Here is a 12,180-nt window from a genome sequence, read left to right on the forward strand (position 1 = left end):
GAGTTTCTGGGCCTGCAAAGAACCATGAAGAGCCTGGGGTGGAATCGCCAAAGTTGGCCAGACAGCGCCCTCATGCCTGCCCAAGCCGCTGCCAGCCCACTGAGGTCGCCCACCCCTGCAGCCCCAGCCTCCCACAGGCTTGGGTAGGAGAACAGCTGTTGCAGCTTGCCCTGCCCTGCCGCCTTTCTCAAAAGCACAGCCTGCACCTCCTGCTTCCACATGCCACCCATACCCGGGGCTCCCCGCCATCTGCCTGCCACGCCCTCTGCTCCCGTGATACGGAGTCCCCAAAGTTCACCTTAGGGTTTACAAAGTGCTATCACTCTCAAGTTTCTCTATAACCCCAAGAGGCGGGCATGCCTGAACCAACCTTCCAGATGGGGAAACTGAGACTCAGAGAGATGAGGCTACTGGCCAAGGTACCTCAGAGACAACCCCCTGGCTGCCTGGCCCTCTAACCCACATCTGTCCACAGGAGTCCAATCTTCCTTCTTTTATGCCTTCGCTACTCAAAGTGTGGTCCATGGACCAGCAGCATCAGCATTTTCCAGGAGATTGTTAGAAACGTGGAAACTCAGCCCAGCCCCAGACCCACTGAATCGGAATCTGCATTTTCACAAGATCTCCAGGAGATTCCTGAGCACAGGGAAGTCTGAGGAATAACCCTCTGTGTGCTGTTCTGGGGTGGCCCTTCCTGACTCCATCTCCTCCTCTACCTCAGACAGCCGTTCCTCCCCTGCCTCCACCCCCTGCCCCCTCCTGCTTTCAAGACCCAGTCCCCTCCTGGGCCTCCCCTTACCTCCCTTACACCACCCAATATGTCTCCCGTTTCTCCTCCCACCCCCCAAATGCTGGTGCACCCCAGGGCTCTGGCCTCGGCCCAGTCCCTTCTCTCCCTCTATCCTTTCCTCCTTGGTGGTTATTCTGCCTCATGTCTTCACCCTCACTGGCCTGTGGATAGAAATCCACAACTGCAAACCTACCTTTTCAGACTTGATCTCTCTCCCGCGTGTCAACACTCATGTCCTCCTGCCTTTTCAACACCTCCCCGAGCTGTCCCAGCATGAAGTTCAAAATTGAACTCACATTGTCATTAACATAAAGTTTTTTATTGAGGGCTCCCTGAGTGCCGGGCAGTATGCTCAGTGCTTGCCAGCCACAGGCTCATTGCTCGCTTACCACAAACCCAGGCAGTAGGTGCCTTATCCCCATCTTGCTACTGAGAAGCCACAGCTCAAAAAGCAAATATAACTTCTCAGAGTCTTACAGCTGGCATGGGGCAGAGCTGGGACACAGACCCCAGTTTCTTACTCAAAAGTCCAGGCTCTTAACCTCTTCACTGCCCCAAACCTGTCTGGCTTCCTGTGGCCTTGGTTCTGTCTCACTGCCACTGTGTGCAGTCTCCCAACCCCAAATCTCAGAGCTGTTTTGAGGTTCTAGCCCTTGCCTGAGTTCTTTCCAATGCGCTGTGAGCGCCTAATGATCTTACAATCTAGACTCTTGCCTTTTGCAACAGCTTCTAACTCCCTCACCCTGCCCCCACCCTCCTACAGTCTATTTTCCACATGGCAGCCAGGGAGATTCTAAACCCTCCTCTGGCTTCCCATCTTGCTCGGAATAAAATCCAAAGTCCTTACATAGCTTTTAAGGCCCCAAACAATCTGGTCCCTCTGACCCCACCTCCTACTACCCTCCCCCTTGCTCACTCTGCTTCAGTCACACTGGACTCCTCAGTTTAGTTCAACGTATCAGACATGATCCTACCACAGGGCATTTGCACTGGCTATTCCCCTGCCTGGAATACACTTTCTGCAGATACCCATGGGGCTTCCTCCGTCAGCATCTTCAGGTCTCTGTTCTGAGAGACACCCCCCCACCACCACCACCACCGTGTACGAATGAACTTGCACCATGATCTACTACTCCTGCTCCTCTTAGGTGCTCTACCCTTCTTCATAGTACTCGTCCACCTCTGACACATTATATACTCATTTGTTGACTTGTTCACTGCCTGTCTCCCCACAACTTGAATGTCAACTCCAAAGGAGTAAAAGCTTGTTTCCCCTACTACATATCTCAAGTGTCTCAAACACAGCCTGCACTCCTGTGTTTGTTGAATGACTGCAGTTCTTGTACCCACTCCCTTCCGTCCATTCACATAGCCACTACCCTGGGTCAAGCTCTCACGACACCTCCCCTGGACAACTTCAGGGCCTCCCGACCCAACTCTTTGGGCAGCCCCCTCTAACACAGAGGTGCACAGCTACCCAGCCCAAAATACGGGCTCACATTTACCCATTTCCATGCTTAAAACCCTCCTGATATCTTCCCCCAAACCCAGGATTCCAGCCCCTCTTCCCCCAAGTACAGGCTTTGCAATCAGTAGATCTGAGTTCATGTTTGACTGTGCCACTTGGACAAGTGAGGCTCTCTTTGAGTCCTCAGTTTATGCATCAGTGAAATGGGCTGATAAATGACCATCTCAAGGGGTTGTAGCAAGGACTAAAGAAGATAACGCATATTCATACTAGCCCAAGCAGTAAACATTAGTGATTTTTATTATTATTCCTTTACTACTCCAGCCCTAACTGCCTTGATTCTCTTCGACCTATGCTGCAGCCCAGTTGAGCCACTTACTACTCCCCCCCCCACCGCCACACACACGCACACACACACTCAGTTTCTGTAGCCTTCACAGCTTTGTCCTCCACCTGAGATGCCCTTCTCGGCATCTCCTTAGTCCTTACCTCTATTTATCAAGGCCAGTTCACATCGCCCCCACCCCAGCCCAGCCCCCCATAAGGCCTTGCAAGTAATTTCTTCCTCCCCCGAATCCCCACAGCCCTTTATCTGCCCTTGCCACGTGGCATTTATCAAGATCTCCCAGGAACCACCATCTTGTATGTAAGTCCCCTCCCTTTCTCCTTGAGGGCACAGCTTCCATCTTATTCATCTCAGTAGCCCTGTCAATGCCCAGAACAGGGCCTTGCTCAAGGGAGGTGCTCAGTAAATATTTAATGATGGTGACTTAGAGGACACCTCACACTGCTTTCCTGCTCTCATATCAGACGACCCGCTAGGATGCAGTCATGAGCCGCTCCTTACCAGCTGTGTGACCTCAAGCAGATCGTTTAAACCTCTGGAATCTCGGTTTCCCTACCCATTAAAAGAGGACAATAGGACCCTCTGTGCTGACCTCTTGGGTTGTTATGGGAACCAAATGAGGTAGAGGGATGAAAATGCTTGGTAAGGTATGTGGTATTTACACACCCATAAGGGATTACAAGGAGCCCTGGTGGTGCAGTGGTTACGAGCGCGGCTGCTAACCAAAAGGTCAAAACCACCAGCTGACTCTTGGAAACCCTATGGGGCAGTTCTACTCTGTCCTATAGGGTTGCTAGGAGTCGGAATTGACTTGACGGCAACACATCAAGGGATTACAAAGAAGCCCTGGCGGTTAAACGCTTGGCTGCTAGCTGAAAGGTCTATAGTTCGAACCCAAGCAGCAGCTCCGCAGAAGACTTGATGATCTGCTCCCATAAAGATGACAGCCTAAAAAAATCTTGGGGGCAGCTCTACTCTGTCGCATGGAGTCACTTTGAGTCCAAATCTGCTGCACAGCACCTAACAACAAAAAGGGATTACCATATTGTTGTAAGTAATGATTCTCCGTACAAGGTTCATTCTCTTTGCACAAAAAGATGCCTGAAAGAACCATCACCAAATGCATGGTGGGACGCGGCGTGACTTTTACTTCCTTCCTTATACTTTTACGTAATGTTGGATTGTTTCACAAGCAGTATGTGTTACTCAGAGACTTGGGGGAAGGGAGATTGCTTTTTTAAAAAAAAAAAAAAAAAGATCCATTCCTTTGAGGGAAGCATTCTTTTGCCTCCCATGTCAGCATTTAAATGCAATACCAAAAACCCACTGCCATTAGTTGATTCCGACTCACAGTGGCCGTATAGGGCAGAGTGGAACTGCCCCATAGGGTTTCCAAAGCTGTAGATCTTTACAGAAGCAGACTGCCACATCTTTCTCCTGCGACGGGGCCCGTGGGTTCAAACCAGCAACCTTTTGGTTAGCAGCTGAGTGCTTCAACCAGGGCTCCTTTTAAATGCAATAGGGGTTCCTTAGTGCCTAGTGCCTGTGATCAGCAGATGCATGCCTGGAAAGGAGGGTCTTCTGACGATGGAGAGGAAGATGCAGAAGAGGGGCCCTGCCCCAGATTTACAAAGAGGCAGCTCTGCAAGGGCACAAGTCCCTACCCTGCTGGTGGGCACATAGCCTCACCTGGGCAGGAGCTCACAAGCTAAGCCCACCAAAGAATCCTGCTCTGGCCAAGGGGAAACTTGGGCCACACTGAGGGTGCAGAAAATGTGACTTTGGCCACAGGTGGGTGTCCTGGGACACTGGAGTAGGTATGTGGGAGCTGGAGGGAAGCCAGGAGCTTTAGAAGGCTCTGAGGAACCCCAGGCCTCTGCAGGCTGAGAAATTAGAATAACTCTCATCCCACAGGGAGGAAGGAGGCCAGGGGATTCCAGGAAAGGCAAGAAGCAATGTGGTGGCCAAGCCCTCCCCCTGCCGGCCACATCTGGAGCAGCAGCGCCAGCCTGCCACACAGGGCAGGCCCCCCAAGCAGTTACACACAACCCTGCACCTGGGACCTAGTCAGGCTTGGGTGTCCAAAGGCAGGTAGGGGGCAGGGTGAGTTTTCCAGGACTGAGGCCCAAGGTTCCACCTTCCCGGTCACCCGTCTTTGCCGGGTGGAACATGTCTTGACCCAATCTTCCTGAGCCCAGCCACAAGAGAATGAAAGTGAGTGGGGGCAGGGATGGAGGGGTTGTCTTCTGCGCTCCTCCCAGGCAGGCCTGTGCCTCCTGGGCAGCAGAGAGAAGCCGGGGCTGCTACCACTGCCCGGATTTCCACTCCCGCCCCCAGGTATTGATTTCCTGCATCATTCATTTGCCGGGCCTTGCCGGCTGTGATTAGCTCCCTCCATTCTCCCTACGGAGCTCCCCACCCGCCTCTCCATGTTCCAGCAAAGCAGAGCTAATACCAGGCTCTAAATGAGGCTTTGCCACCCCAGCCCTGCAGCTCGCAGCTAGGCCTGGCCAATTACACATAGGCCATTGGCATGTCCCCAGTCCACCCCCTCCAGGGTGCTTTCCTGGTGAATCAAATCCCCTCTAACCGCCCCCACAACCTACGGCCTTCCCACCCAGGCTGCCAGATAGGGATGCCATAAGAATCTTAGACCTGACTGGGATGCTGCAGCCCAACACCAGGGGCCTGGGGAACCCACAGGCTGGCTCAGGGGCCCCATCAGACGGGGTGGGGGGGGGGAGCAGACGAACCTGGCAAAGCAAACAACCTGGATTTGCGCACACAAAGCCTTCTCTCTCCCTCCTACAATTTCTAGAACTGAGAAGGAAGAAGGGACAGAGGTGTAGGCCTTCTCAAGGACATTTAGAAATCCCAAAGCCTTCTGCTAGTCCTAGGGAACTGGGGTTTTCTGCTGCCATGCCTCCCAGCCTTCTTCAGGAGGAGGCCAGGTATGGACAGCCAGGCTCCAGGCATGGGGTAGAAACAATGAAAAATCCCAAGAGCGCTCACACCCAGATCAACGCAGGGGAGACGGGGCTGGGAGACACGCTTCCTGAAATTCCTTCTTCCACACCCCCCAGAGGAGGGAAAAAAGCCTGACTTGGTGATAATTCTGTAAGCTATGTTGCTCTTGTCAAATTATTCAACATCTGTCTTCATGTTCCCACAAAAATTAGCATAGGATAGTAGTTTCTGATGACACCTTTGGTGAAATATTTTGACTTCCACCAGTAAGTTGCAAACAACCTGTCTTAAGGATAATGTCAATTCCCACTCCTGCATATTAAATAATCCAGGGATTTGTTGTGTTTTTTGTACAGGAGAGGAGTCCCACCGTCCTGTTCCTGGCTGGAAGTTCAGCTGCTATGGGAGTGGGTGAGGAAGCCAGGGGGGAGGAGAGTGTTCTCTGACCATATCCACCCACAGAACACTCCTTCTCCATCACCTGGCTACTGCCGTGGCCCCAGAACTAGCCCCCCGCCCCCCGCCCCTGGGCCAGCTCACCCTCCTGGCCTGCCAGAAAGCAGATTTCAGAACCCATCCTCTGAGGACAATAAACTGGGCCAGGAGATTAGGAAGCTGAGGCAAGGGGGACTGGCTCCAAATGGACCATCTTGTCCAGCACTTGGCTGCTGTAGCATCTGTGCCCCAAAGAAGAGGGAAGCCACCTGGTGAGGCTGTGAATGCCTCCCCAGCCCTACTGTGGACAGCAGACCTCAGAGAGGGTGGGAGGAGCCTCAGAGGAGGCAGAGCATAGGGCTCTGGGCACCTGTCTCCTACCAGCCTCCATAGAGACCCCAAGCCCAGGCCAGATCCTGAGCATTTTGCCCCCCACACCTGCTCTTCTTCCCTTTTCTCTACTCAGCCTCCATGGTCATCTGCCACTCCTTCGGCCTCTCAGGCTTCAGGGCAGGAGTGGGGGATCCCACCCCAGGGCACACTTTTCTCCTGTGCCTTGATTAAAACCTGCTGCCTCCCTCCCCACTGCTGGGGTAGCACGGGGCTTCCAGCCTTCTCCTTCTTCTCCTCCCTGAGGTCTTCGATGGCTGCCAACCTAAGACTCTGTGACTCTCCCTAAGCAGAGACACTCAAAGAGTGTCCGTTGCCCTGCTGCCAACTGCCCTAGACAGACTTCTTAGGGAGAAAGAATTTCAAGAAGCATGGCCCATCATTGATTCAATAAATATTTGCCAAGCCCTTCTGTGTGCCAGGCACCATGATGGGTGCGGTGATACAGTGATGGCCATGAGTGGCCATTGCTTGTCCCTACCCACTACCCTCACTCTTTCTCAGGCTGCTTCATCTGCTTTGTGGGCAAAGAAATGGGGCAGTGGGGGGGGGGGCAGGAGAACTAATACCAGCATTCACACCTACTTGCCATGGAGTCAATTCTGATTCATGGCAACCCCACGTGTGTCAGATTAGAATTGTGCTCCATAGCGTTTTCAACGGCTGAACTTTTGGAATTAGACCACCAGGCCTATTTTCTGAGCACCACCGAGTAGACTTGAACTGCTAACCTTCCAGTTAGCAGCCAAGTGCTTAAACATTTGTGCCACCCACGTACTATCTCCCAGCTCTCATACTACTTCTGAAATGGGTCCCAGTCCTACAAAGATGCACCCTTTTGTTGTATCTGGCCAAAGCTTCTAGCATCACAAGGAACTCAGCAGCCTCTTGCCCTCCTCCTCCCATTTCATACTAGATGATCACCTTTCTCCACTTATCTCTCCGCTCAGCCATCCCACCCTGCAGCTCCCCTGAGGTCCCAGCCTTCCATGGAGCCAAGCTCTCAGAGAGAAGGTGCAAAGAACATGGCCCAAGAGCCAGGGGTTGGCCTCAATGCACCCAGCCCTCCTTGATCTGCTGAGGGAGAGCAGCTGGGACATGAGGAAAATAAGAAAATACAGAGCAAAAAGGGGGCAATAAGCCTATGGCTGAATCCTGGCCCCTAAACACTCGGAAATAAGAGTCTATAGAGACCGCCGCTCCCTGTCCTCCACCCCCTGCCCTCATTGCCAGGGTTTCCAGGCTAGGCTCAGAAGAGCCTCCTCAAGATGGGACTGCACAGCCCTGGAGAAGGTTGGAGAAGCTGGAGAGGATGGAGGAGAGGCCAGGTCAGGGGATGGACTGGCCAGATCTGCCCAAGAGCACACAGAGGGAGGGCAGAGTGGAGGACAACAGCAGACAAGGAGGGTTTTCATCTCTTTGGAGCCTCTGGGGTGTGATGAGCAAGAAGCAAAGGCCTCAGCGGCATCCTTTTCAGGCCACCTTTGTGGAGGCAAGGAAGCTGTAGGGAAACCTTGGGGAGAAAGAAGAGGAACTCACAGACCCGTGGTGTCTTCCTCTACCCAAGGGAGGCCAAGGACTCTGAGACCCGCTCAGTGGCCTCCTCCCAACAACCCAGTCTCTCCCAGTGCCTGCTGCATTCTTCCTCCTTCCTGCCTTTTCTGGCCTATGCAAGGGGCCAGGCAGAAAGAGACACACAAACTAATTAAGAAGCAGAGTTTGGCCAGATGCCTGGCCAGCCTCACCAGAGAATTAAGCCCAAGCCAGCTATCTGTGTAGGGCCAGGAACATGTCACCTCCCAGACACCCCTCAGGACACCTGTCCCTCCTGCCAAGCACAGGCAGAGACAGGCCAGGCACCTTCCAGAAGGAAGCATTTAGCATCTGGACTTGAGGCTGGCAGCCTAGGGGATAAGGCCTCTGCCACTCCTGCACAGAACAGATCATACTCCCCCTGACCCAAAGGCAAAAAATGAGGCCCTCCACCCAGAGAGAGGAGAAGGGAGAATCCTCCCCACCCCAGCTACACATCATTAAAAAGTGACCTACAAAGAGCACCTAGGAGTCAGGAGAAGGCAAAGTAAGTGCCGCTCCACCCTGAGACTGACTTTTTAAGCTGTTGGGGCCAGGAGAACTCGGAGAGAGGGTCCCCAAGGAGTGTGCCCAGGTGACCCTGAACAGACAATGTTCTTCAGGCCTTTCCCTGACTGAGGAAACCCACGGGAGGGGAGCGAGGAGTAACCACAGTCCCTGTCCGCACCGGGAGCGAGGAGTGTGGGCGTGGGAGCAAAGCTTTGTGGCGAAAGGCAGAGTTTGAACACGTAGCCAGGTGGGTGCGTGCCATGTGTGCGTTTCCTGGGGACCATGGCTGAATGTGTCCGTGTGCGTGCGAGCAGGGAGAAGGAAGGTGAGACTGGGTTTTTGTAGCTGGGAACCAAGGGCAGGAAGAACTGGCTCAGGAGAGGTCCGTAAAGGGGTGCAGGATCACAGAAGCAAAAGCCAGAGGATGCTGGCATCCCCTCAGGCTGTGGAGAAGCGAATAAAAGAAGCAAAGCCGCTGCGATAACGGTGAAGGCAAACCCGCCACCCGGGCGCGGTGCTTGCAGCCCGCTCGCCCGCAAGCCGCGCTCAACTCCGGATCAGGCATCGCTCGGCTTCCACTCCAGAGACCACCCAGAGAAGGACCAGGTTTCAGTGCAAGTCGCTGCCCCAACCCCGGGCTAGGGGTCTTCGGGGTCTCCCGAGCCGAGTGGGTACTCTCAAGGGTTCCGAGTCGCTCCCACCCCTGGCAGGGTTTGGGAAGGTGGGTAACACCCTCTGGTAACCCCGGCTTCACGCCAGACCCTACGACCCATGCCCGTACTCCGAGACAGCTAGCTCGGTCTACTAGTGCCCAGGAGAGGGCGGGGACGCGAACATCTACTCCAGAGTCCAAGCCGGGGCCTCCACCAAGCCCCTGCAGAGCGCACTTTGCGCCTCTTGCAAAGTTTCCGCGCGCGGCGAGCGCGGGTGGTGCGCCCTGGGCCAAGCCGGCTGGAGCCGAACGCGGGCTCTTACCATAGACTCCTTGTCCCCGGCAGTGAACCGGGATCAGAGCCAGAAGTAGAAGGCAGGTCACCTCCATCTTCACGGTCCGTGCTTCATCCCCGCGAGGCGGCGTAGCCCGAGAGGCGGCGGGGGGCGCATCCGCCGGGGCCCCGCGACACCCCCTGCGTCCCCTCCTTCCTCCAGCGGCGACAGAGAGGGCGACAGCGACTGAGACCAGGAGACTGAGGAGGCGGCGGCGGCGGCGACCCGGGTTTCTCCTCCGGCGGGGTCGTTGCCCGCGTGGGTATGCAGGGGGCGCTGGCCCGGTCCCGGGTGCCTCGGTGCGCCCGGCCCAGCAGCCAGCGCCCCAGCCCGAGGAGCCCAGCTGCCGAGCCGCCCCGGATCCCCGGAACTGTCCGCGCGAGGTGCTGGGCTCCAGGGACCCCTCTGCAGCGGCGGCGACGCTTCGATCCAACAGGCCACCGACGACTGACAAACTTGTCGTTTCCCCGCCCAGGGGACGCCCCTCCGCGGAGCTGGGGGGCGGGGAGGTCGGAGCTCCGCTCGGGTTAATCCGCTGTCTCCAGTCCTGCGCCGGCGGCCGGCGCCGTGGGCTCCGCGGCCCGACCCAAGGGGGTCGCACTGAGCACCCTCCCCGCAGCTAGGGAACCCGGGTCCCCGCCCTCCTGAGTCGGGAGCAGCGCGGGCTGGGTTCGGCCGAAAGGCGACCACCGCGGGTCCCCGGGTCCGCGAAGTTAGCCAAGGCGCCAAGGCACCCCAGCAAAGAACCGCGTCCCGACGCCCCGCGGGAACCAGGAGACCAATTCCAGCCAAGAGGGACCGCAGAAAGCCGGGAAAGGAGGAAAGTTTGAGTCGTTTGAAAAAGATTCGCGCTCTAGCCGAGGCCGGGGCTGCGGCACAGCCGCAGCTCTTCGCCTCCGCTCGCCGGGCTCCGCTCCTGCCGTCTGGCCGCGGCCGTGGCGCTCCCGGGCTCCGTGCTCTCTCGAGAGCCGGTGTGCGCCGCGCCCCAACTTGGTCGCCCGCGCCCCCGCCCCGCGGCCTGGGCCGGCTGGGGCCCCGAGCGGGCGGGGCCGGGCCGGGCTCCCGGGCGCCGCGGCCGCTCCGCTCCCGGCCGCGGGAGCGCTAGGCTCGCTCGGCAACTTGGGCTTCGCTGTGCTGCTTTCTCCCCCCTCGGAGCTTTTCATTCCGCGCTCCCCCCGCCTCCTGCCTCCCGCCTCCCTTCCTCCTCCCTCCTCCACTCGTCTCCTCGTTCGGTCTCTCGCTCTCCCACCCTTTGTCGCTCGCTCTCCTGTTTGATTCCCCTCCAGTTAAAAAAAGGAGCCAATTAAAGGCAGCCCAGCTCGCCCGGCCCAGCCTCTGTCCAATTTCCTCGCCTCCCCCAGGACCAATTAGAGAAAACAAAACAGGGCTGGGGGAAGCAGACTGCCTGCTTTCTTTTCTTTCTCCCTCTGTCTCTCTTCTCTCGGCCCCCCCTCCTATCCCCGGCCGGAAAATGTCAGAAAGCAGAAATGGATCCATCTATCCCGAGGACAGTGGCGGAGGGACGTGGGTTTCGGCGCGGTCTCTGCAGCCGCACGCTCGCACACTTGCTCTTCGCCCGCCCTTGCACGCCTAATCTGGCTGCCCGAGCCGGATGCACCGATTCCAGCACGCTCGAGGGGCACGCACAGCCGCTCAGCCCGGGAACCCGAACCCGTGGGCCATTGCACACTTTTAAATGTTTTGCACTTTTGGGGGCTGGGACTAAAGAGGGGGTCCAAGGAAAAGACCCGGGAGCTTGCGGCTCCTCTGGCCTTGCAGGCGCGCGAGCTGGCCGCCTGCAGTCGGTCTGCAAGGTTGTCTGCGCCCCCCCTACACCGGAGTCCCCCCCTCGGAGCCCCCGCCCCTTTCCAGGCCGCCTCGGCCTCTCCCGGCGCCGGGGCTACCGCCAGGGCAGCTGACGCAGCTGGGGGCGGAGAGAGAGCGCTCCGAGAGCCTGCCGGTGCCGCGGCCCCCATGATGCCAACAGGTTAGCCCACAGACCCCCTTCCGCCGAACTCGCCCCACTTTCTCCCCAGCTCTGCCCCTCGCCCCATCATGCCTCCCCATCCGGACCTCAGGCCCCCCCAAGCGCCGCAGGGGCGCCCGCACTTCCCGCAGCCAAGCCCCGGCCGGCTCCAACCCGGAGAGTCTAGGCTCCGGGCCTCCGGTACCTCAACCCGGTCCTCCACGAACAGAGGCGGGGAGGGCAACCTTCCCAAAGGCCCGCGGGGAGGGGCGTAGCCTGGGAAGCGAGGCGGGCCACCTCCCCCGCGCCTCCGATGGTGCCTCCCCCTACCCAGGTCCTGCTAATCTCACCTGCTCCACCTGTCGCCGTTATTTATCTCGGCGTGTGCGCGGGGATTGTATTAGGGAGGCTCGTGGGAGCGCGGACAACCGCAGCAACTAACAATCCGGGAAATTATAAACCTTCCTCCTCCCACCTGCGAAACTGTTCCATATCTTGCCTGTGATAGTGGTTACACGACTGTATGCATTTGCCAACACTCATAGAACTACACACGCACACGCCAGAGTCAATTTTGCTGTATATAAATTAAAACATAAATTTTTAAAATAGTAATAATATACTACCCTTTCCCTGGGCACATTTCCTGCTGAGTCCCTCTTCCCTTGACCTTCTGGGGCAGACCCCCACAGGAGCACCCGGGGTAGGGGTGTGTGAGGGGAGGTGTTGGGAAGTGCTCAGAGGCTTGA

The 12,180-nt window shown here is 57.0% G+C and overlaps 1 protein-coding gene across 2 annotated transcripts in view; it reads right to left on the minus strand.

Moving 5' to 3' along the window:
• MDGA1 (MAM domain containing glycosylphosphatidylinositol anchor 1) overlaps nucleotides 1-9,537 on the minus strand; it is a 60,382-nt gene extending 50,845 nt beyond the window's left edge. For both annotated transcript variants that reach the window (XM_049891213.1, XM_049891219.1), the window contains exon 1: nucleotides 9,454-9,537. In XM_049891213.1, the coding sequence (XP_049747170.1) occupies nucleotides 9,454-9,520 (67 nt within the window). In that variant the 5' untranslated portion in view covers nucleotides 9,521-9,537. The remainder of the gene's footprint in view (nucleotides 1-9,453) is intronic.
• Nucleotides 9,538-12,180: the final 2,643 nt, after the last annotated feature.

The sequence above is a fragment of the Elephas maximus genome, chromosome 1 (genome assembly GCF_024166365.1).
Source record: "Elephas maximus indicus isolate mEleMax1 chromosome 1, mEleMax1 primary haplotype, whole genome shotgun sequence".
NCBI lineage: Eukaryota > Metazoa > Chordata > Mammalia > Proboscidea > Elephantidae > Elephas > Elephas maximus.